At 35.6% G+C, this 27,178-nt stretch overlaps 1 protein-coding gene across 1 annotated transcript in view; it reads right to left on the bottom strand.

Moving 5' to 3' along the window:
- The window catches only part of RSRC1 (arginine and serine rich coiled-coil 1), a 406,629-nt gene that overhangs the window by 63,375 nt on the left and 316,076 nt on the right, over nt 1–27,178 (bottom strand). The window contains exon 7 of the mRNA XM_078069970.1: nt 14,220–14,288. Coding sequence (XP_077926096.1) covers nt 14,220–14,288 — 69 coding nt within the window. The remainder of the gene's footprint in view (nt 1–14,219; nt 14,289–27,178) is intronic.

The following is a 27,178-nucleotide window of genomic DNA, read 5'->3' on the forward strand; positions in this document are numbered from 1 at the left end:
ATTAAAGCTTGTTAGTCTGCCAGTAAGCCTAAAAGTATGTTTTGGGAAATAAAATATTTTAGGATAAAATATTCTATTTAGAAACTAGGTCTGACTTCATTATTTATAATACATATTGATTAACATATAATCAATAATTTAATATCCTTAAAATATTTATCTCTGAATATGTTATAGCCATACATCTTATGGCCAAAGGCAGACTATAAGGTGTGCTATAGGAGATAAACATTTATACACTCTAATTGGATTTTGATCATATTTCTTTTACAGAGCTAATAATTCATTAGAGTGAACATATTCTGACATCATTAAAGTTATTAATAAGACTTGAGCCTTACTAAAGTTAACAATTGTGAACTGCAAAAATTATTTGGATTTCACCTGTTTTCGGTTAACAGGTAATTACTATTTCCAGATACTGATACTATGATTAAGGCAGAGTGTTTTTATTTAGGCTAAGCCATCATCATCTTATATAAATAGAACCTGATTCATGTACTTGCTAATTTGTCTTCCTGATGTGAACACTAGCCTGTGTTTGATCTTTAGCAAATAGATGTATCTCCTTATTTCTGCTAAAAATTAAATGTAAGATAACTTGACAGGTAGATAATGTTGCCAGCTTATACAACTCAACATCAGTTTTCTTCTTGATAAACAAGCATAGATCTTTTAAACATAGAGTAAAAGCAGGCTTTAGTTATAACCATTCTATTGATCTTTGCCACACTGTTTCATTTCTCTGAGAAGATGGTGAAGTGTAGTGTAAGACCTTGCACGGTGTTAACTAATTCATCTTCAGCTTCTGATTCCATTGACAGAAATCACACCAGAAATGCACCAGAGGAATCATTTTTGCAGCATAGTTTCCTTTAAAGTTGCTCTTGTAGTGGCACTTCTAAAATTAGAAGATAAAGGTGTAGGGTTTTGAAAGACTGATTTTTAAATGTAAATATTAAATAAATATAAATAAAAATAAATATAAAATTATAATTCCTGGCTTTCTTTCAAACTAATACTTACAAAACAAAATACAGTTTTTAGATCAACTGGATGCAGGTCTTCCTGGCTTAGTAAATAGGGACAAACATCTTTTGTGTAGATGGCATGTCACTATCATGGTCAAGAACTGGCCTTAAGAAGAAACTGAGCCTGATGGATAATAACTGTCAGAATGAACAGGTAGATAAAGTCACTTATTTTTTGTGGTATTACTCCCCTTCATATAATGAAACTGACACACAAAAGGTGATTTGCAGAAACTTTTAAAATAAAAAAGAAACTTGCAATTTACCAAGTAATAATTGTGATCTACATACTTTTGGGCATTCTCATTATTTAGAGAAAAACCTCATCAAAATGACTTTCACTGAAAATGTTACCAACTATTTACCCTTCAGATTAAATTTTACTATTAGGCCAAGGAACGACATCAGAGGTGTAAGATGACACTCTTTTTTCTTTTTTTTTTATTAACATATAATGTATTATTTGTTTCAGGGGTACAGGTCTGTGATTCATCAGTCTTACACAATACACAATGCTCACCGTAGCACATACCCTCCCCAATATCCATCACCCAGTCCCTCCATTCCTCCCACCCCCCTCCACTCCAGCAACCCTCAGTTTGTTTCCTGAGATTAAGAGTCTCTTATGGTTTGTCTCCCTCTCTGGTTTCATCTTGTTTCATTTTTCCCTCCCTTCCCCTATGATCCTCTGTCTTGTTTCTCAAATTCCTCGTATCAGTAAGATGTCACTCCTTTTTATCCTTCTTTTTAAACAAGTAATTTGGTATCCATCCATGAACAAAAGCACCTTAGGAGAGTTGTAGGATCCAGCACCATATGCCATGGGAAGGAGTCTTCCCCACTTATGCATGTGGTGATACGTAGACAGACTTTAGTATGGACTGCAAAACCAACAGGAGCTGGCAAACCTACCCCAAACCCTCTCAGCCATGGTTGGGGAAATCATGGAGAGGGCTGAGTTGAGCAGAAACACACGGATGAGGGAGAGTAGAAGTCCAGCTTTCCCAAGGGAAGATTCCAGCATGCCAACAGCCAAAATAAAAACAAAAACAAATGAGTTTGGATGAACTGGAGACAGAAGAATAACTTTGCCACTGCTGGTCCCCCAAGGCAATACTGTATGGACCTGAACCAGGGGCAGGGACCTCTCTTGTGGAGAAAAAGGAGAACAGGGAGTGAGTGCTCGGCTTTTCCATCTGTGTGGGATGCTGCTAGAGAAACTTGTTGCTCTTCAGCAGAACCTGTTGTACTGAGGCAGGAACTCCGTGATTACAGGGAGGGATGGAGGGAAATCAGGACAAAAACATCAGGGGGAGGCAGCTCTGGATGACCACAGTCGACTTCAGCATGAAGTCTGCTCATGAGCCTCTGGGCAGTACCTCACTTGAGGATACCCCCACCAGGCCTATGGGCACCCCCAATGCTACAAGGGCTAACCCCACACCTCCTCCCAACTCAGCAGCTGGCTCTTGTGCATGCTTCCGAGTATGGCAGCAAGAGTGAACTTTGGTAAATGGTAAATAGAATACTCTCAGAAAAACAGACCAGGATCTGTGGGCAGGGGAGAAACCACAAAAACGAGCCACCTTCTCAGCCAACATAGTGAATTGTAAGAACCAGAGAAGGCATAAAAGCTTAAGAATTTGGCCACAAGAGAGAGCAAGAAGTGTGGAACAGGTGTATTCATGCAACGTCAGAGAAAATCCCAGATATATCAGGACCAGCAAATAGTATTTCCAACTAAAGGCAAATAGTGAAGATTTGAGGAGGTATCTGCTACTTCAAATGCAAAAACAGTAGCACAAAACTACAAGGAACATGAAAAACAAATGAAACGTGTTATCACCCAAAGAAACCAATAATCCTCCAATAACTGAATTCAAAGGCATGGCATTTTGTGATCTAGCTGATCAATTCCAAATAGTCGTTCTGAGGAAACTTAACAAGCTACAAGAAAACAGAGAAAGACAATTCAGTGAATCCAGGAAAACATTACATGAACAAAATGAAAAATTTAAGAAAGAGACAGAAATCACAAAAGAGAACCAAACAAATTCTGGAGCTGAAGAATTCAATGAATGACATGAAAAAAATGCAACAGAGAGCATCTATATCAGAATAGACCAAATGGAAGATAGAATAAGTGAGTGAGAGCTTAGGAACTCTGAAATAACTAAAATAGAGGAACAAAGAACACAATAAAAAAGAGTGAAGAAAGCCCACATGATCAATGAGACCCCATCAAACGTACATATATTAGAATAACTGGGCTTCTAGAAGAAGAAGGGAGGGAGAAGCCAGAAAGTTTATTTATTTTTTTTAAAGATTTTATTTATTTATTTAATTGACAGAGAGAGAGAGAGACAGCGAGAGAGGGAACACAAGCAGGGGGAGTGGGAGAGGGAGAAGCAGGCTTCCCGCCGAGCAGGGAGCCCGATGTAGGGCTCGATCCCAGGACCCTGGGATCATGACCCAAGCCGAAGGCAGTCGCCCAACCAACTGAGCCACCCAGGCGCCCCAGCTATTGCTTCTTTAAATAAACATTCTTTAAAACTTCTTTAAATAAAGAAGCAATAGCTGATGGGGCACCTGGGCGTCTCAGTCAGTTAAGCACCTGCCTTTGCCTCAGGTCATGATCCCAGAGTCCGGGGATGAGCCCTGCATCGGGCTCCTTGCTCTGTAGGGAGTCTGCTTCTCCCCCTCCCTTTGCTCACGCTCTCTCTATCTCTCGCTCACTCTCTCTCTCAAATAAATAAATAAAATCTTAAAAAAAAAAAAAAAGAAGCAATAGCTGAGAACTTCCCAAACCTGGGGAGAGACTTGCGCGTTCATGTTCACGAAGCTAATAGATCAGCCTATTATCTCAAAGACACATTACAATGAAACTATCAAAAATCGAAGATAGAAAATCTTAAACACAACCAGAGAAAAAAAGACTGTAACCTATAAAGGAAACCCCATTGGGCTATTAGTGGATTTCTCAGCAGAACCCTTATAGGCCAGGATAGGAATGACATATTCAAAGTGTTGGGGAAAAAAAAAAAAAAAAAGGCCAGCCAAGAATATTCTATACATCAAGTTATACTTCAGATGTGAAGGAGAAATAAAGATTTGCCCAGACAAATAAAAGCTAAGGGAGTTCATCATCACTAGACCTGCCTTGCAAGAAATGTGGAAACTTCCTCAAGCTGAAAAAAAGATGTTAATTAGTGACATGAAAACATATGAAAGTATGCAACACCCTGGTAAATATTTAATACAGTCAGATTTAGGAAACTTTAATTCTGAAAAAGGATGGTGTGTTAATCACTTAACTATAGTATAAAGGTTAAAGGAAAAGAGTATTAAAAATAGCTACTATAGTTTGTTAACAAATACACAATATAAAAGGAGGTCATTTGTGGGGTGCCTGGGTGGCTAAGTTGGTTAAGCGTTGGACTCTTGATTTCAGCTGGTCATGATCTCAGGGTCATGAGATTAAGCCCTGCATTGGGCTCTGTGCTCAGCAGGGAGTCTGCTTGAGATTCTCTCTCTCTCTCTCCCTCTTCCTCTGTCTCTCCCCACCATTTGCTCGCTCTCTCTTTCAAATCAATCTTTTTTTAAAAAAGAGGTACATTGTGACATCAAAAATATAAAAGGGGGAAGTAAAAGGGTGACATCAAAAATATAAAAGGGAGAATTAAAAGGGTTGAGCTTTTGTATGTGATCGAAGTTAAGTTGCTATCAGCTTAAAACAGGCTATTTTATCTATAAGATGTTTTATGTAAGTCTCATGGTAACCCCAAAGCAGAAACCTAAGGTAGATTCACAAAAGATAAAGAAAGGAGAAACAAAGCAAATCACCATGGAAAATCACAGAGGAAAAAGAAAGAATGCAACTACAAAACAGCCAGAAAGCAACTAATACAATGGCAGTAGTAGGTCCTTACATATCAGTCTAGGTATCCCTCGCTGTTTGAAAACTCAGGTTCGCATTATGCCACTTCACTTTTACAAAAGACTTATGTTAATACCTATTTTCGTTAACCAAAAGCAATCTGAAGAGGACTTTCACTTTTACAAAAAAAGGCAAAAATAGCACTCTGTGTTTGTTTTACACTGAGCTACTATAGAGGCAGTATGTACCCCAAGAATGGCACTGCCAAGATCCTTCCCCAGGAATTTTACTCAGCATTTCAACATCTAGAGCCATAGCTTTGAACTATGCCTGTGAGCATCTATGCTTTTTCTCAACTGACTTTGTGCATCTATTAGCAAGATGTGTCCTAAATATCAGAAAGAGAGAAAGAGACTATTTTTTAAGTCTGGGAATGCTCAAAAAATTTCCCATATATATTAATGATAACTGCTTTGTTTTACACATTTTTGGCTTATGAAAGATTTCACTGGAATGCTCTACTTTCAGATAGCAGGGGAAATCTGTAATTACTCTAAATGTAAATGTATTGAATTCACCAATCAAAAAGCACAGAGTGGCTGGACAGATTTAAAAAAAAAAAAAAAAACAAAGGCCCAACTATATAGTGTCTACAAGAGATTCACTTCAGATTTAAGGACACACACACAGACTCAAAGTCAAGGGACAGAAAATGATTCCATGCCAGTATAAACGAAAAGAAAGCAGGAATAGCTGTACTTATATCAGACAAAATAGACTTTAAGCCAAAAATGGTAATAAGAAACAAGGAAGGTCATAATATAATGGTAAATAGGTCAATTCATCAAGAAGATATAACAATATAACAATCATAAATATATATGAGAAATATATATGGTTTTGGCAATGATTTTTGGATATGACATCCAAAGTATAAATAAAAGTTAAAATCAACAAGTGGGACCACATAAAACTCAAAAGCTTCTGCACAGCATAAATCATCAACAAAATGAAAAGGCAACCTACAGAATGAGACTGAAGTATAGACACTGAATCTTTTCATCCTATTCCTTAGGTCTTTTACCTGTACTTTCCATCCTGTTGCTTTTCTCTGCTTCATTCAAGATGTTTTCTTCTAATCTTTCAGGTCTCTAATACTTTTTTCTGCTCTGCAGAGTTAGACCTCAAGCCTTCATTAAATTCTTGATTTCAGTTAATGTTTAATACTTTAAAAAAATTTTTTTAAGAGTTTCCAATTATGACCTGAAATTATCAGTATTGTCTTTTATTTTCATGAACAAATTAAACAAAGTAATGTTAAAATATTCATCTAACAACTCCATTGTCTTGATCCTCTGTGAATCTGTTCCTACTGACTGTTGTTTCTCTTGTCCTCTTCTTTCTCATGGTTCTTCATCTTGTCTTGTTTTCTCATATGCCTGGTTATTTTTTTTTTTTTTTTTTATATGCCTGGTTATTTTTAATGGATATCATACAGAAACAACTGTAAAGATAATTTGGGATAATGCTTTCTTCCAGAAAGGATTTATATCTGCTTTGGTAATTGGCTAGATGTACCAGCAATCTTCAATTATCTTAATTCAATCAGGAATTGAGATGATTCAAACCTGGGCTTTGGTCCCTAGGGGTGCCTGTCTATTTCTGGTTCATCCTTACTTTTATGGAATAATCTGTTAAGATCCCAACCGAAAGTCTGCTGGTTTTATCAGGGTCTTCCTTTCCTTCACTGGGCCTGAATTCTAGATTTTATCCCCATAGCCCCATGAGTCTCTCAAAAGCTCTGCCCAGGTTCTTAGTCCTTTAGTGATCTCTTTAAGAACTGGCAGATGCTACTACTGGAATCATCTCTAGGGGAAAACTGACTCCAAACGTTGAGCTCACCATTTTTTCCTGGAACTGGGACCCATACTTCTTCACTGCCTGAGTAATTCTCTGATGCCTTCAAAGATATGTCTTAATATTTTGACCAGCTTTTTAAAATCTGTTCTCAGAAGGAGGGTGACTTCAAATAAGCTAGTTCCACCATACTATCTTCATCCCGTAAGTTTCAATAAGTGATTTTGTATTTTCAACTGTGATTTCCCTTTTTTACCGTGAATCACTGAAGCATGCTGTTATTTTTTTAATTAATAATAAAATAGCAACAATATTTTGTGAAGTCAATAAAATGGTTTCATATCTACTATATCACAACTACATTCTTAGATGATAGTTGACTTATTATCATCATCCTTATTTATTAACAGATGGGGAAATTGGGCTTAAAGGGACCTCTTATGGTCATACAGAGGATGAGAAAACACTAATCCCTATTTGATTTTACTGTATTTTATTATTTGTTTTCATGTTTATCTCCTGTCTTCCCCTTCTAGAAATACAAGCTCTTTGAGTACAGGGGCCTTGATTTTCTTTTTTCATTGCTCTATTCATACGGGTTAGAACAGTACCCAGCATGTGCTGGATGGTCAGTGTATTTTTTGAATTGATAAAAGTTACAAAAAGAATGAATGGGGGCACCTGGGTGGCTCAGTTGGTTGAGCATCTGACTCTTGGTTTTGGTTCAGGTCATGATCTCATGGGTCGTGAGATCGAGCCCCGTGATGGGCTCTGTGCTCAGTGGGGAGTTTGCTTAAAGATTCTCTCCCTCTGCTCCTCCCCTCACTCATGCGAGCAAACACATGCACTCTTTCCCTCTCTCTCAAATAAATAAATCTTAAAAAAAAAAGAATGATACAAGAATGATCATTATGCTCTTTTGTGTTGCAATTCCGAGTAAAAATATTTTACATTTATACAGTACTATGTAGTATAAAGTAATTTTTAAATTCTGCACATCATTTCTGGTTATAACAATTCTAGGCAGATTTTATCATCTTCCTCACTCTAGAGTCACAGTGAAGCTAAGGGACTTACTCAGTCACAGAGCCAGTAAATGGTAGAGCTGTCACTCTGAACCTCATTGTCTTACTTCAGCTAGAAAAAGCTAGGGCTATTTCCACTAGGTACAGTTGACTCCTTATTTTGCAGTGACTTCCCTTGGTTATTCACAGGGTTGTACACCTGTGGGCATTCAATATGTATGTCAGGTTTCTAATGTTTAATTTATAATGGAAATATCCAATTGAAAAGAAAGCTGTAGCCTTTAGTTGGTCTTGAAATTTGTGTGCATAGAGCACCAAAAATATTTAAATTAGCAAGGAAATACATGATGGTCAGTCACTGGAGGCCCAACAATGGTTAAAGAGAGATCAGAGTACCTGCATTCCATATACATGAACATCTTACTGAAAATAGATAAAATGTGATCTAAACCAGCTTCTAAGTCTACAGAGAGCACAGATGAATGTATATGAAGCAAAAACAGTATTAGTGAGCTATTAGAAAAATGAGGCATCCTTTTCTTTGTTAAAAAGTTAGTTAGGAGGCGCCTGGGTATCTCAGTCAGTTAAGCAGCTGCATTCAGCTCGGGTCATGATCCCAGGGTCCTGGGATCGAGCCCCACATCAGGATCCCTGCTCAGTGAGGAGTCTGCTTCTCCCTCTCCCTCCGACCCTCCTCCCTCTCTCTCTGTCTCAAATAAATAAATAAAATCTTAAAAAAAAGTTAAAAATGAATTAGCATGCATTTACTGGAAGCGTTAAAACTGAGGACTAAACAGCTGATGTTATGTAATATGACAGATAACACTATACAAAAGAAAGGTTAAAAATGTTTAAAATCAAGATCTTACAGACACAGAATCAAGGGGACTATAAAGGACAAATCACTGCTGAGGGAAATAGGCTAGGCTAAATAACTGGGTATTTGTTCTTGAGTGATTTTTGACTAAATAAAGAACTTGAGGAAAAAATATGGAATAAGGCAATGCATTCAAGCTAAGCAGATTAATTTTTTAAAAAATAAAACAGCTTTCTAACATTAGAGCTAATGTGTTAAAAGACTATACAGATATTTTACAAAATACTACATTACTAAAGATATAGAATTATTAAATCTGCATCATGGGAACACAAACCTCCTTAAAAAGGATATTTTAAATCTTGGAATAGAACTACCTAATAAAGTAAGACAAAGGGGGAGGGGATGGTTTCAAATGTTTAAGTCTAAGAAGGAAATAATACTGCATATTATAACGGGTAGCCAATTAAGGATGAAGGCATTTATTTATTTATTTTAAAAGATTTTATTTATTTTAAAGAGAGAGAGAGACAGCATGAGTGGGAGGGACAGAGAGGGAGAGAGAGAGAGAGGGGATCTCAAGCAGACTCCACGCTGAGCAGGGAGCCCAATGTGGGGCCTGATCCCAGGACTCTGAGATCATGACCTGAGCTGAAACCAAGAGTTGGACACCTAACTGACTGCACCACCCAGGCACCCCAGGATGAACGCTTTTAGGAAGGACAACTAGGTAAGGAACCACAGAGGAAAGAAAGAAGGGATTATAACAGTTCTCTCCCTAAGTGTGGTAAGACCTGGTATTAAGTGTGCTTTACACTAGGGACTTCAAAGCACTGGGAGAGCCAGGACCTCTGAAAAAGGGGCCTGAGAAAATAGATGTTTAGGTCTGGCTCTGGTCCAGACTCTGAAGGTGTTGTGAACTTGACAAGTGGGTGTCTTACATAAACCAGTCATTCACTAGGGAGGAAAGCAGAGAGATTATTAGGAAAAGGGCATGGACACCTCCACAAAATGTGCCTCTGACTGGAGTAACTCACCTGCTGGGTGTCCCAGAAACCCGCGAGCAAAGCTAATGTGGGCACAGATCTATCTGAGGACACACACACACACACACACACACACACACACACAAATATATAGTAAAGAAATGCATAGGTGAGATTCAGAGAAGCGGGCAAAACATAGAAGAAGAGGGAATTAATGATCATAAAGGCTGTGATTTATGTTTATTTATTTTTAAAAGAGATTTTATTTATTTGTCAGAGAGAGAGACAGAGAGAGCACAAGCAGGGGGAGCAGCAGGCAGAGGGAGAAGCCGGCTCCCCGCTGAGCAAGGAGCCTGATGTGGGACTCCATCCCAGGACCCTGGGATCATGACCTGAGCCGAAGGCAGACGATCAACGGACCAAGCCACCCAGGCCTCCCTGTGATTTATGTTTAAAGAAAGGAATGTGTATTGGCATCACACTGCCTGGGTTTGTGTACTGGCTTTACCACTTACTAGCCATGGGGCGAGTTATAAGCACTCTCTGTGCCTTAGTTTCCTAGCCTCCCTACAGTACAGGGATAATAACAGCATAAACTTCATAGAGTTAATGAGGATTAAGAGAGTTAAAATATGTAAAGTACTTAGAACATTGCCTGTGATCCCTTCTTCCTTTCAGCTACTCGCATTTTTTGTCCCCACCTTCGCCAAAGGATTGACAACAACAACAAAAAAGATGAAATTAGTGCTAATTTGTTTTACTTCTTGTCAATCACATGTGGCAAAAGGTCTGATGAATTTCAATTTTAATAAGACTTAAGGATTGCTGTAAGTCTTCACTTGACTACCTCATATTGTGTTCATATTATCACTGTCCACCATTTCCATAAATAATTTAGACTGGGTTGCCTAACATTTTAGGAAAAAAAATATTTGAAGTAGAAAACTAACAGATGGGTAGAGCTATTTTGAATAAACACAAGGGGAAAAAGAATTCAAAAGCTGCTATACTTATGGCCAAATAAGAAATTCATATTGGAGAGAAATCAAAATACAACACAAGACTATTATGCTTATGAATGGATTTAAAACACAATTAAAACCCTTAAATAAATACTATATTAAATATAAAAATAAAATACATAAAAACTAAGCAGTTTTGCTAAAGCATGGAACAATACAAAACAAACAAAAAAGCAAATGGATAAAAAGTTGAAATGACTTTTAATTACATATAGTCAGAACATTTTCAAACACATATAAAGAAAAAGAGAAGTTGAAGTCAAGCATTTGTTATGTCAAAGAATAAGGAATATGTCAAAGAATAAGGAAGAAAACAGAACTGAAAGATTTAATACTATTCATTTTTCCTAAAATGTAATCTAGAATTAGGAAAAAAAAGTACTTATTTTTAAAGAAGGAAACTATAAAACCTAAACTTTAAATATTCAGTTGACTTTTACTAAATAATGTAACCTTGCTAAAAATTCAACTTAAATGGAAAGTTAGAGAGTAAATGGTTCAAGAAAGAGGATCCATACCAATGTACTCATGATATTCAGTAAGTGGAAACTCAACAGAGCTGGGTAAGGACCATGAAAAGCACTCTGGGCTTCCATTGTTTCAAGAGTAGAAGGCAAAGTAGCTACCCTGGACAAGTTTTCATGAGTAGCCTGACTTTTCTTGGCTACGATACTTGCAAACATAATTATGATACCGATTTAAGAATACTCAAAGGAAAGGACTGCCTAATAGTCAGAATGTATTTGCAAGGCACAGATCTTGCTATGCTAATACAATAGCTTTTGTGAGATAACAGAGAATGGATAAAAGGAGCTGGGCAGATAACATTTATCTACATTTTAACAATGCTTTCAACCCTGTGCTGCATATCAGCATGCTGAGAAATTAAGAGATGATCTGTATAAATGATGTGATAGAATGAATTACTAGTGGCTTATAGATTAGAAATACAGGATTATTACTCTTTCAGATGCAGAAATATATACACATACACATACACATACAGATGTATCTCAGGTTTCAGTTTGTAGCTAGACTAATTATATGAAATAAAATAAATGTAGCTTATACGTTAATCATTTTCAGTTAATTTGATAGCACTCAAGTATCTAGACAACACGTAAGAAAAAATTTTTGGAAGCAAACAACAACAAAGAATGAAATCACTGTCATATAGGTTCTTTTACTAGTAGAATTCTTCTTCAACATTTGTGGTAATAATATTCCTATGACTTTTGAATGCACATAAAATTCAGTGAGCTTAGGTAAAGACTTGATAAATCCATTAGCAAATATTGATAGTACTTTGAAATTCCTTGTTTTCTTTTTGAATTGCTGTAATTCTTTAGCGAAATAGCCTAATGGATGAGGTCTCATCTTAGAAAAAGAGACATAACAAAGTTCAGTTACACTTTCAGTGAGGTTATTTAAAATCCAGCTGCAAACTGAAGTAATTTAAGCATGGATTTAAAAGAGCGAAGGGCAAACTGGTCATTCATTCATTCATTCCATAATTAAGAAACTGAGTATTTTTTATGTGCTAAGCATCCTGGATACTAAATCCTTCACAGTCCTAGAGTTTATACTCTTGTCAGGATGACAGACTTATAAAGATGCTAATTAAAACAGCTCTAATTAGAGGGATGTGCTTTTCAAACACTTCCCAGGTACTGAAATAAAAAGGTTACTGTATATCACAGACTAAGTGCAAGGTCAGTTTGACTTCCTGAATGTTTAAAGGAAAGAAATACTTTCAAAAGAACTGCAATATAATGTTAAAGCACCTGTAGTTAAGAAATTCTTAGTATCTTTTAAAATGTTTAGAAGTGATTTAATGGAAAAAAAAAAAGAGACTATTATAAATATCAATTACTGCTATATAAATGAGGAGTTCCAAAGTATTTAAGAAGTTTGTCTTACTAGGGCAAGCATTCATATTATATATTTTTCATAATAATAAATCACCTAGCAATTTCAATATCTGTGGTTACCACATCAGTGCCATCCTTTTTCAACTGCTCATGACTCCAATTAAGATTTGAATTAATGGGATTAGACTAATAACTATTACAACATATATTCACCCTGTTGGTTGGTAATAAGTACCACACTTGTAATTTACAGTACCACAGTGTTTTGTAAGGGCTATTATGTTATTAATTAGTTACATTGATCAGAATACCACATAACATAGCAGTACTAAAATATTATAATTTGCTTAGGCTACTTTGCATCTAGTACTATATCTATTTTTTCTATGGGTGACCATAAACATCATTGAAATCAGATAGCTTGTTTCTACTAACAATGCCAAGATGTGCACTTCAGAAGGCCAAAAGAAGAGAATTCTCCTGAGAATTCTTGCCATGGGAGTTCACTTGTTTTCTTACTATGCCATAAAATTAGTTGATCTAGGACAAAAGCATAAAGTCAGGACTTATGGGGGTCAAATAGGGTAAGAGCACTATCCATTTTATGTATAAATTAGTCCACATTTAGTTTGAATCTACTTATTTGTAGGGTTCTGCCACCTAAATCTAGTTTTTGTTGTTGGTGGTGATTTTTCCTTGCTTTGGGGCTGTGGCTCTAACACAATACTGCTTTTAAGCATTCCAAACTATCACACTCAGAGGTTTTAGGTTTAACAGGATCTCAGCCTCCACTGTAAGTTGGGAGTGCAATAATTTTTTTTTTTCTGGTTGTCACAGTAAAAGATGTATTAAAATAAAAATTACAATTTTCAGATTTAGACAATAGCACTCAAAGCCAATATTTTTGGAACACATTATCAGGCTTCAATTTCTTGAAAGCTCACAGAGGAAATAGTTACTCTGCTAATTAGCCAGTAAAGTGACATGATTGTCAGTCCAAGTGGATCATCAACTTAACTCACTGAGAAAGATTTGCCTCGATCTTGCTTTAAGCACTGTATTTACAACAGTATATCTAAAGCCTCTGTGAAGGAAAAATGTAAAATATTCACTCACATAAATCATAGCAAACTAAAGGGGAAATAAAAATTTGTTAGGGGAGATAAAAATGTATTAGACTTCTTTGTATAATATTTTTGGGTGGTGGCTTCAATGTTATTAACAGAAAATAATCTATAAAAATTCTGACATGAATTTCTTAATTTGAATTATGATAATTTCTGACATTTCATATTTTACTGTTCCCTTTTAACAGCTTTTTAAAGTATTGTTGACAAGGGGACTTCCTTACTGCTAAAATATTTCAAAACGTACACATAAATTCAATCCATTTCTATGACTGATTTTGATAATTTGTTAGCTTTATAGTTAAAAGTCAGAAGGAAACAAACCAGCACCAGCTCTACTTCATAATTTTGTATCTTCCCAGTATCCCCAAAATATATACTAGGATGCTTATAAACTAATCTATGCTAGCAAACATTAATTAGTACCCAAGACATTGAATATAGTGTGATATTATGTCAGAGTTTAGGTTCATGAGGTAGCATGAGGTATCCCCCGAGGCATTTGATTAGAATTTATGGTTTATCAGGGAAATGAAGACAATCACGCCAAATAGTGATTCCCCAAAAGAATGACCGCTTTGAAACAAAATGAACACATGCCTTTACCTTCCTCCTTTCTTCTCTTTGCTTCTTCTTCATTTCTTTCTTTTGCTTTCAATGCTTCATCAGCTTTTGCTGAAACAAAAACAATGGAATTTCTGTACTTATTTTATGTCTGTATCATAAAACATTGAAAATATTGGGGAAAGGGAAAAGAAGTTCATTGAATATTTTTTTGTGACATAGAAGAAAAAACCAAAATGGTTGAAAATCTGTAATATACCTTTTACATTTATTCAGAATATTTAAAATATTTATTTAGAATCTCTGAAGCTTAGTTCAAGATAATCTCTGTACAAAAAAGAAAATGAAGTTAAGCAACATAAAATTTAAATGATGGTATATGAATTGGGAATAACTTTTGGTCATTAAAAGTCATCTGATTTTGTCAGTGCAATGCATCTATTTTAAACTTTGGACGAAAGTTCTTAAGCTACAATTCACATTTTAAATATAAGAAGCTTGCAATATCTTTGGAACAGTATCAAATTAGGTAGCATATTATTTTTTTTCATTGCATATCATAGTAGCAGTTCTTTCTTCATGTTATGACAGCATTTGGTAAAAAGAATCTTTTTCCCTCTAGAAACCTCTTCCCTTATTACTTAATTATCTACTAGTTGCTCAACTGCAGGGGTTTTCAAACACTTTACTACAGATGTTAAAGAAGATTAAAAATATACAGCACGGTAACAAGGGACTATCAATATACTCTGTAAATTAATTAAATTTCTGTTCTAGCACATCATTTATTCCAAAGCATTAATGTCTCAAAGGAGCGATTCTCCTTTATTGCCAGCTCACTGCCTGATGAGTGAACTAAGTGAAAATAAGTCTCTAATAGCATTATAGTTGATGAAATATTAAGTTAAAAAAGTATTGCCCCGTCAAAAGAAAAAGAATCAAACTGTGCCAGCATTAAACTTTGGATGAGCCTTTATTATAATGATAACAGCAATGTAAACTGTGATTTAAAAAATAAACATGCTCTTCAGTTTTTTTGCTGCATATATTTTTCCTATGCAAAGTCAACATATTTTTTAGAAGTATGAAACCTGGCTTAAAAGGGGAATTAAAAAAAATACACACCACATATATAACTATTTTTCTTCAAAGTTTTATTTTTCTTCACCATCAATATTGACACTTTCTTAAAATATAAAACTTATATAATAGTACCGTGAAGTGCTATATCCAATTACTAGACATCTGTTTCCATTTACAAGCTTTAATACATACTTAGACTGCATTTAAAGTCATGAAATATTAAAACTTGTATGCCACTCTGTATCATTGCAAGAATCTATTAAATTAGATAATAAAAACAAACCACCAGTAACTCTAAAGACTTTTACTTCATTTACACTTTATTCTCCCTGGTAGAAGGACAAGGATAATAGAAATTCCATTTAAATTCAATTTTGGTTATATGTGTAATTGTAGATATACCCCTTGAGTCATGTAAAATGCTCAGCTTATGTTTCTTTCAAATTATCCCGCTCAGATTCACATTCTACTCCTTACAACCATCTTCAATATGTATTAGCCGAGCTCATTAGACTGAAATTTAATAATGCAAACATCAGGTGGATTTCAAGAACCTCCATTAACAACGTAAGATGGATTGCTTATATATAGCTCTTGGGCCAACTGGGCACAATTTAAATTCAATAAACTACCCTGCCTAAATCTGATTTATCTATTTCACTATGCCAGTTTGTCCTTTCTTACTGATTTGTTGCTATACATGGACAATTCATTGGAATATTGTTTTATATGTTTCTTTTTAAACTGTAAATGGCTCTTGTGCTGTGGTTAAATATTTTATGTAATGGAGCTTCATACTGTCAATCAAGATTTCCAAGTATGTGTGTGTGTCGTGTGTGTGTATAAATAAAAAACACCTCTTTGAATTATGTCAAAATAGCATAGATAATAATTTAAAAAGCACACATTTGAAAATTTTATCAATAATCAACATGCTCTCTACAAAGAATCTGAATGAATTCACTCAAAGAAAATTCATTTATTCAAATTGAGTCATTAGGATAAATTCCTCATTGATTATTAAGGGAATTTGGAAGAAACTTTTTTCTTTCCAACCGCTTTCTGATATTATTTAAATGTGAATAGGGAAGCATGTATAATCATTTACACATGATTTGGTTTATCCTAAATTTTTTTATATTCTCTACAAGATGGCAATCCCACTTTACAGATGGGGATACTGAATCTCATTAGATGCACCACAAAATTTGATATCAAAGAACACTACTGGTAAGTGGTAAGATGTATTCTTATGATTCATGATCATTCTCTTTGGACTTTACAGCAGGATCTACTATAAAGCACACCATTTACCAAAAATACTTACATCTTCCACTAACCTTATATACTAACCTTATATACAACTTCCAATCCCTTGGCTCTTCCAAATTCCCCCAGACTTGACAGTCCTCTCCAGGCTCTGCTTCCTTCCCTACCCAACCTGAGCCCCAAGACAACCATTTCAATTCCACACATATTAACACCCTCATTGCCCTGATTCCTTTGTTGTTTTGCCAAGCTGCTATCAACACATCTAACCATTTTTTCCCCTATTTTTGCTTCAGAGCCTCCCTACAAAACAGTATCTAAATGTTATTGGCTCTACGAAAAACCAATGATTTAGAAGTTAACATGGATCCTTCCACGTTGCTCATCTTTCATCAACATCCAGAGTTGGTTTCCATTCTCCTTTCTCAGAATTTACTAAGCTTTCTCCACAACAAGTGCCAATAACCTCACATCAGCTTCCTTGACTCATATTTTTTCAGCCTCACTCCCATTCACCGCCAAACTTTTATGTTCATCAATCCTTACGTTTTCCTTGATTCAGAAAGCAAATCCATTTACTTGTGCTTTAAAACCTAAACCTTTCCATATCCTTTAGGGTTTTTTTCTGTTTCTTAAGATTCAAACTCACTCTTTCTTTGTTTTCAGACTATAAATACATTCAAAGTCTCACAAATCCTTACAATATTTACTCTTCCAACTAAGTTACTACTTTCTCTTGTTCCTGTTAGATTTTGTCCCCACAGCTTTTGCAAAATGGCCCCTAAAAATTCTATAATAGCCAAATCTACTGGTTATCTCAGTTTTATCCTTACACTCTCCCCTTTTTTAAAAAAACTGCTAACCTGGGGCGCCTGGGTGACTCAGTCGGTTAAGCGTCTGCCTCCGGCTCAGGTCATGATCCCAGGGTCCTGGGATTGAGTCCTCATTGGGTTCTCTGCTCAGCCAGGAGTCTGCTTCTTCCTCTGCCCTTCCCCTGCTTGTGCTCCCTCTCTCTCTCTCAAATAAATAAATAAAATCTAAAAAAAACCCCAAAACGTTAACCAACCACATCTTTGTCAAAAATATTTGTTAACCTTTTTTGGCTGTGGTCTCTTTTACCCACTATTTTACTTCTTGGAGTTCTGTTCTTAGGCAGTCTATATAAGGTTTAAATGTAACCCATATGTCTATCACACATAGCTCCATTTCTGGCCCCTCTCCTGATCATCAGAACTCTTTTTCCAATTACTTCCACATAGATACCTCCACATAGATATTTCCAAATCATGTCCATGATTGAACTCATAACCTTTCCCTTAAACCAGATCTTCTTCCCTTGGTATTTCCTGTTTTCTCTCAGGTTGGAAATCTTTGTGACACTCCTCTCCAAATCTTATCCTTATGCAGTACATCTAATTGGCTAGGAGTTCCATCAGCTTCTACTCCACACATTAGCTCTAGAATTCATCCAATCCTTTCCATTTTCATTGCCAATAATCACGTTCAGGGCCTTATGTCTTTTCACTTTGAATAAGAAGGGAGTTCCTATTTGATCTCTGTACTTTAAATCCTATTCCTTCCAATGAATCTTTTATATTACCAACAGAGCAAGGAATGTATTCCTTGTTTTGTATCCCTAGCAACAAGCAGGGTATCTAGAACATAGAGATGTTCAATAATTGTTAAGTGAATGAATGTACCATTCTAAAACACATATATGATCATGTTACTCCCTGCTAAAACTACCTCTGAAGGCACCCTGTTGCATGTATATACAAATCCCATCTCCTTATCATACCATCTAGAGCCTTTCACTGTCTGATCTCAATGTAACTTTCTAGCCGCCTCATCATTCACCACTCCTCCTTCATTGCCTCAGGGATGCATGGCTTTGCTGGGCCACACTGCTTTTTGTTTATATTGTCATGCTTTTGTTCTTGCTGGTGTGCCCACCTCACTTTCTTGCTGAGAAAATCTTATCAGAAAGTTTTAGAAATGTCACTCTCTTCTATGAAACCTCTGATCAATATCCCTTGTTTCCAAGTGGATCTGACTGCTGCTCCCTCCTTTCTTCTTAGGCATTTTAATACCTTCCTTATGGAATGTACAACACCTTGTTCCTTCATTAGAGGAAATAGCCAACTCCTTGAGAGGATGGCACATAGTAGGCGTGACAGAAATTGTTGGCATTCTCTTCTTCTTAAGTCTTTAGCCAGCCTACATGTTCTAGTTTCTCCCTTGAAGTTCAGTGTGGCCATTCATTTACCTGAGTTCAAGCCAAGGAATGTGAGCATAAATAATGTGTATCATGTTTCCATACCCAGCCTATAAAAAGCTCCCATGTAATCCTTCTTCTCTTTCTTTATCCAAATGGCAGGACAGAGGACCCACAGAGCATGGGCCCAAAGAAGAAAGGAATCTGGGTTACTGAATTTCTGCAGAAAGTAGTGCTTTCCTGAGGACTTGCATTACACTGTGATATGAGCAAAAAAGAAGTTTATATTGTCTTAAAGAAGCTGAAATTTTGGAGTTGCTTATTACAGCAGTTTGTGCACCTTGCCTAATACATGAAGTGTTTGATGAATGTTTCCTAAACAAAAAATTAAAAGGATTTTGAAAGTCAACACAAATACGCTGTTCCTTCCAAAGTGAAGTCTCCTTTCAGAAAAGAAATCCTCTATGGCTGTTCATTTGAATGATGATCAGAAAAGTAGCTGCAGAAGTGGTGTGGGGCTAAACAGAAAAATTATTCAGTATGTGTAGTTAGCAGCATATTACCAGAATTTATTCTCATCTTTACTAATTTCATAAAAAAATCCACAGGGACATAGCTTTTTAGATCATTGTAGCTGTTTGCTTAAGTTAGATTTTATTTATTTATTTATTTATTTTTTTAAATTTTATTTATTTATCAGAGAGAGAGAGACAGAGGCAGGCAGAGGGAGAAGCAGGCTCGTTGCTGAGCAAGGAGCCCGATGTGGTACTCGATCCCAGGACCCTGGGATCATGACCTGAGCCGAAGGCAGACGCTTAACCGACTGAGCCACCCAGGCATCCCTTAAGTTAGATTTTAAATGATTTGGGGAGGTAGTTTATATACCCTATGAGAGGAAATCAGTTGAATCAAGAATTGGAAAAGACTGACAGTGTATATAACTCATCCCCTACTTTCAGAAGGGACTGTATTAATATTCCCAGAGGAAATCTTTTTGTAAGGGTTTAACAACCTTCATTTGGAAGTTCTTTCCTATATGTAGCCCAATCTCTGACACTGCACCATCATGAATAGACCAGAAATGTCAAGGAATTCTTAAAAAACAGAAAGCAGATGGGACCAGATCTATGGAAAAATGAATAGAAGAAATCACAGCCCAGTTATATTCAGAAGACTACAGAAATGTGGGAAAAGTTCCAGGGATGCTTTAATTTTAAAGTCAATGGGGATCAAACATAGGTGGTAAAGACTAAGGTGAGTGTCAAATGCGGAATTACGATTAAAGCAGCTGAACAACGGCAACGCCCCCTCAATGTGATGAGTGGGGGTATAGATAGTGTTTGACCACAGGTTAAAGCAGTGAGTGTAGGAGGTGCTAGGCCCAGTGAGGCAAGAGCCGGTTAACTACTAACCCCTATAAAAGGGATGACAAGCTACTAATATGTCATTACCAGCAACACATCTTGCCCCCGCCACAATCAACGGACACTGGTTATAATGAGCTGAAATGGCAGGTACTGTCAAATATAAAGACGCATGGCCAACCTAGAATTGCTAGACATTCGAGGAAAACCAATCCCTTGAGAGATAAAACAAGCAAAAACAATACAACCAACAATAACACTAAAAAAAACTATGCAAAGGAATGAGAGTTAATAAAAGCAAACAAAAATTTTTTTGGAATCAGTGTACATAATATCCTTAAAGTGATCTGAGAAGATATTGATTGCATCTTAGAAATTAAATTAGAACTCCACACAAAAACTGAAGCACAGAATGGATATAGCTAAAGACTAAATGAGTGTGTTAGAGGAGATCTTACCAAGGAATTTTCCCTGAATGTAGTAGAAAAGAACAAAGAGATACACACATAAGAGAGAAGTTAAGAGATGACATCATCATCATCATCAAGGTTAACATTTATTGAAGGCTTACTATGTGCCTTTGTGCTTATATGTGTGTGTATATATTTCACTTAATTCTCAAATTGACTATATCCTCATTTTATGGATCAGGAAACTGAAGCACAGAGAAGTAAAATAACAGGTCATAGAATTAGAAGCATAGAAGAAAGACCTGTATGTTCCAACATCTATCTAAGAAGATATTGTGAAATACTATAAAGCTGTTAAAAGAATGAGATAGACTTGTATGTATGGAAAGATCTTCAAGACAGATATTAAGTAGAAATGGCCAGCTGAATAACAATATATAGCATGATTCCATTTACTAAAAATAAAATACATGAAAATATATGTAAATGCACAAAGGGAGACAGGAACTATGCATGAAAAATTCCTTATTTATTTGTCGAAGCTCCAATGTGGTAGAGCAGAGTTTCTACCTAAATCCAACAAGTTCTTTACATTATTATATTATCTTTATTTTAAAAATACATATGTATTATTCCATTTACGAAGTCAAGAAAATTAGTCTCTCAAGATACTAAAGTTTTGTGATTTTTGTGATGCTCTACTATAAATTTTGGGGGTCAGAGAGAAATGTTTTAATGAATTGTAAATAAGACATCTAGCAAAATGGATACTTTTGCTTATTTCAGTTTTTTATAATTCTTAGTGCTTTTCACACTAAGAAAAGGACCAAGATATGAGGGCATTTCGTAGGCACCGATGTGTCAATATATTTAAGCAATGATTGTAAAACAGGATAATCTGTAATCAGGACACTATTATTATATCCAGTATTGCCCATCCTGTCCTTCACATGTGTATGGACTTTATTGGATTAGTCATCAAAATACATTTAAGAAAATTTTTTGATATTCTTTCCTACTACATTTACTATGAATGGCACATGTCTATGCAGTTTAAATGTTGTCATATACTTTTTTAAAAAGTGTGAAGAAAAGAGATACAACATAAGCAATAAGGTTTCATTTCCCAAAGAATGTGGAGTATTTTATCTAGGTAAGTTATTACAATTCATATTTTATTGATGAAGAAATAAAGAGCCCAAGAAAGCTAAATAATTAGCCAGAGGTCAGAATAATGAAGATACAGAACCTGTGAATTCTAGTTCAATGCTTTTTAAAGCTTATTTCTTAGCTATTTATTCACTCGGAAGCAAACATTAAGCAAAATCAGAGAATAACAAATTGCTTCCATGAACAAGTTACTGTTTCTGAAGAAACTTTTATCCGAAGATACTTTATTCAAAAATCACATGGAAAATCTGAAGAGGCCTCTTGCCTTATTATTACCTGCTTATTGTTTTATATATTTAGGATGGCATTAGATCATGTATCTAGAAAGCTTCTTGTCACAGTACTATGCTGAATCCCATAAGCCTTTGTGTCTGAAGGGAATTTCTGAGACTCTCTCCCCCCTACTGTTTTCCAAAATAGAGGAGCTCATCTAAAGTAGTACAGTGTAATTCTGATTCCAAAGTATTACACTACCATTCTTCAACAGTAACTGTGTCTCTGAAAAATACCACTACAGTAAATTACGGATCTAAGTGAGAAAATGCCCGAATAAAGGCATTACTAATTTTCATGCTATGTGTTTGTGAGAGCAACAATTAGCAAAGAGCAAAACTGATATTTGCATTTAGGATTTAACTTCCTTTGAACTTTCATGTTGAGGATTAAGGCAGTTTTTGCCTTAACCTAGAGAAGAAAAACCAAGTGATTGTGCAGTCTTAGCTCAGCTGTGCCAGGGTCTCTTTCGAGAATTTGATGAAAAGTAGAGAGTAATAGTAAGTCTCTGCTGGAAGAGGTAACAAAGGTGTAAATACTGAGTAAGTTTACCAAATCTAGCAGCCTATCTGGTAGCCACCATTACTATTTTGTGGTATTTTTAAGGCTTTAGCAAGAAAAGTGTCATTGTTAGTAGAGAGAACAACTTTTATTAAGAGTCTAAAACACATGTAGTGGTCTGTGGTATATGGGAAGAAATTTATAAAGATATATGACAAATGGCATAATTTTGGATCAAGGATGGTGTACATGCTTCAAAGTAGATAATTATAGATTCAACAACTTGGCTGATAAAATCATGAAAACCTTGAATTCAAGGAAGTGAAGTTACTAGAAAAGCCTGATTTTTCTTTACATATTTAAAAACAGCAAACCCCAGAGATTTCTAAAGGCTAGATGTGAACTTAAAAATAACAATGAGAAAAAATTTTAGGGAATATTAAACTTGTATTAGATAAGAAACAGTTAAGGATGACTTTCAGAGAGAAAAAAATATGTAATATGAAAAATGTAATGTTAAAAATCCTAATAGGCCATGATCTTTAAGGCTTTCTCACAGATTTATGCTGGGTTTTACCTACAGTTTTTGCACTTCTCTAGATCTCAGCACAGTAGAAAACCTAAAAACTCACTAGTAACACTAACAAATTCATTTGTAAATTAACATATGAATGTGGCAGCTGCTTCTGCACAGATTCTATAAGGATGATCATAATATTAGCTTGCCCTGGTGCCTCTGCATCCTTCTTTGAGCACATGGCATAGAAGTGAGATCTATTCACTGTAAGTTCTTATTCCTTACCAACTCATGCCATTAATAAATACTAGTAATACAAATGTAAACCTAAAAACGTTTAATCACATGTAATGTTTGAAATGATTATTCTGAATCTACCTCAAACACCATAAGGGTCAAGTCACTACAACTGAAAAACTATTTTATAGACATAAAATTGCAATTATTGCATAGACACTGCAAAAAGGGATAAAAAAGCCATTGTTCATTATTAATAAATGCTCTAAAATATTAATTTTTGCTAGATCACTTTATAAGCATTTTTTTTCCATTAGTTCCTTCATCTGTCCATTCAAAATAGATTTATAAGAAAATATAAAACAGGTAACATAGAAAATTCTCCAGCAGAACACTGTACCCTAATCACTGAGCTAAGTGCTGAGGATTGAGAGATGAAGACTAGAAGGGGAAACGTAAAAACAAACAAACAAATACGTGTATACAGGTGCTTTGGCAGTAATGAAGGAAGAGGACATGGTCAGGGAAAGCTCTAGGAGAAAGTGATACTTGAGCTGCCTCTTGTAGAATAACTAAATGTTAGCCAGGAGGACGGGCCAATCACCTGGGTCATGAAGTCTCCATGAACAGTTATATTCTTTTATTTTATGGTTCAATCCAGTCCTGATGGGCCATGGAATAAACATTAGAAAGAAGAAAGCCAGAAGGTATGCTGTCATAGAATCCAAGGGACATTTAACCACGGACAGTGCTCAGTCCCCAAAGGGGACTGTCTACTACCAGGAAGACTCTATTCAAAATGACCGCAAGTCAAGAATGAAGTTGCACTACAAATCATACGCAATGCAGTCAAATTCTCAGAAAATCATAAACGTCTAGAGCTATAAGGAACTTTAGAGATTCTCTGGCCTAGCATTATACAAAGCGTGTTCCATGGAATACTAATTCTCCGTGATTCTCCATTTAAACAAGTTCCCACAGTGGAATAAGATTGGGTAACACAACACTGACTGAATCCTACCCCTCATGGAAAGTCACAATACTCATTGACAAATTTAAAGCTCTTCAATATTCTGCAGTTAAAATCCTGTTTAACTTAGTTTAGCCTGTGTTTCTCAACTTTATATTACCAAAGAACCATTCTTTTCTGATATAAATAAACAAAGACTATACTTTGGGAAGTGCTAATCTAGTCTAATGTTTTCACCAACTTATTTTAATTTTTTCTCTAACTCAGATTCTAAGAGGTATAAAGATATTTCATCATTTAATTTTTTACAAAACCCTCCCATTTGATAGTTGGAGACAGGAACCATTACTTCCAAAGCATAATTATTCTTTTTCTTAATTTGAGTATAGTTGACAGCTAATGTTACATTAGTTACAACTATTAGTTACAACTAATGTTACATTAGTTTCGAGTGTACAACTTAGTGATTTGACAAGTTTATACATTATGCTATGTTTACAAGTATAGCTACCATCTGTCCCATTACATTGCTATTGCAATATGATTGACTGCATTCCTTATGCTCTGCTTTTTATTCCCCTGACTTACTCATTCCTTAACTGGAGGCCTGTTATCTCCCTCTCCCCCTCACCCATGTGGCCCAACCCTCCATCCCTGCCTCTCTGGCAACCATCAGTTTGTTCTCTGTATTTATAGCTCTGATTCTGCCAAAGCATAGTTATTCTGAAGTCCAGAAGTGGTTTTGTATCATCTCATGCTTAAAGTCATTATATAACTCAGGAGACCATTTACATTTGTTTCTGCCAATTGTTAAAACAACAGTAGTAATAAATGGGGTGATGTTGAAAAATTGTTGATTCAATGCGAATGGCAAATGGAAAACTACAAAATTATGTATCTTTTTTTTTTAAGATTTTATTTATTTATTTGACAGAGCGAGACACAGCGAGAGAAGGAACACAAGTAGGGGGAGTGTGAGAGGGAGAAGGAGAAGCAGGCTTCCCGCCGAGCAGGGAGCCCGATGCGGGGCTCGATCCCAGGACCCCGGGATCATGACCTGAGCCGAAGGCAGACACTTAACGACTGAGCCACCCAGGCACCCCTGTATCTTTTAATTCTTTCCTTCTTTAAGCACCAATGTAGGAGGATGTTTGGAACATATTGCATGATTTGGGTTTGTTTGCTTTTATATAAAATTCCCTTTTTATACTCTGTAATAGTTCCCAAAGTAAAAGCTTTTTCTTTCACTATTTTATCCTATGCTATGTCTTCTGGATTTTCTCTTAACTCTTATACCCTTAAGTGGGCTTAAAGATTATCCAAACTTGCCAGGATTACTTTACATGCCCTTTCTTTTTGTTCTGTCGGAGAATTTTCTATGTCATTTATTAGAAAAGCTCTGATGATCAATTTCACTGCTGAATGACACACTAAGTATGTCCAACAGATGTGCAGCTGTACCTAAAATATCTTAATGCTCTTCACTGGAATAGATGTTTTTCTTCCCAGTCTTCCTCTGGAATCCATGAGCATTCCAATGGCAAAGAAAGCATCAAATAGATCTAATTACAATTTAAGAGGAAAAAGTGGATAACTAACAGATTTTTAAAATATTTGTGAAGTCCTATAGCCTTCTGGCCATGCTTGTATTTCTCTTCTCCAATTGTGTTGATATCTGATGTTTATCCAATTTCCCATTCCGTAACCTGAATTAACTGCTTAGCCACAGTAATTAAGATGTCATTAACTAAAATCCAAGAATAAAAGTTTAAAAAAATTGAAAACAATCCAATAAAAACAACATGGGGATACAGAATTGCTGTGATGTCTAGTCTCAAAAAAAAAAAAAGCAATACTAGATTTTTTTTCTTTTTTACAGAATGCTGATATGGAAAATAAAAATAACTTCATCCTTCTGTGTTCCTTTGACTTATTGCACATCCATCAACTAGATGTCAGGTTGAAGTCAGCTGGCCACCATTATAATCCCCATTCCAAGAAAGATGTTTCAGCATTTTAGAAAAACTCTGGGGTTTGGAGTTCCAGAATTATTCTCTTTGAAAGGAATCATACTGTAGACTTTGCTAAGTGATTTGTAATGCTTATTCTTTTCAGTAACTTCAAACACACTATCAATACCATATTTTTATTTTTTAAATTTTATTGATTTATTTTTTTAAAAGATTTTATTTATTTAATTTGACAGAGAGAGGGAACACAAGCAGGGGGAGTGGGAGAAAGAGAAGCAGGCTTCCCACTGAGCAGGGAGCCCGATGCAGGGCTCGATCCCAGGACTCTAGGATCATGACCTGAGCCGAAGGCAGATGCTTAGCGACTGAGCCACCCAGGCGCCCCTCAATACCATATATTTAAAGAGTAACAAAAAAAGTAAGCAATCCTTAATTATAAATGCCAGAAATCAAGGATGAGATGTAATAATTTTCCATATAAAAAACATTATGCCATATTTCTTTTCCTAATTTTTATTTTATTCTTACATTACAAAGGGTGTATCTTCTTTCAGAAATTAGAACTATATATTTTTATTTATATCATTCATTTTTATGGCTTCAGTTCTTGAAGGGAAAACAAAAACCTATACAGGCCTACTATTTCTCACTGTGCTAAGTATTTTCAGATACAGCTATTTCATATAATCCTCAAAAAGTTTCAATGCAAATCAATAAATGTAATCATATCAATAAAAAGATAAAAAAATCACATGATCATCTCAATAGATGCAGAAAAAAGCATCTGACAAAATACAAGACCCTTTTACGATAAAAATGCTTAACAGATTGGTATAGAAGGAACATACCTCAATATAAGAAAGGCCATATATGACATACCCACAGCTAATATACTCAATGGAGAAAAACTGAAAGAGTTTCCTCTGAGATCAGGAAAAAGACAAGACTCTCATCATTTCTATTCAATTTAGTACAGGAAGTCCTAGCTAGAGAAATTAGGTAAGACAAAGAAATAAGAAGGT

This window comes from Halichoerus grypus, chromosome 1, assembly GCF_964656455.1.
Source record: "Halichoerus grypus chromosome 1, mHalGry1.hap1.1, whole genome shotgun sequence".
Classification (NCBI taxonomy): Eukaryota; Metazoa; Chordata; class Mammalia; order Carnivora; family Phocidae; genus Halichoerus; species Halichoerus grypus.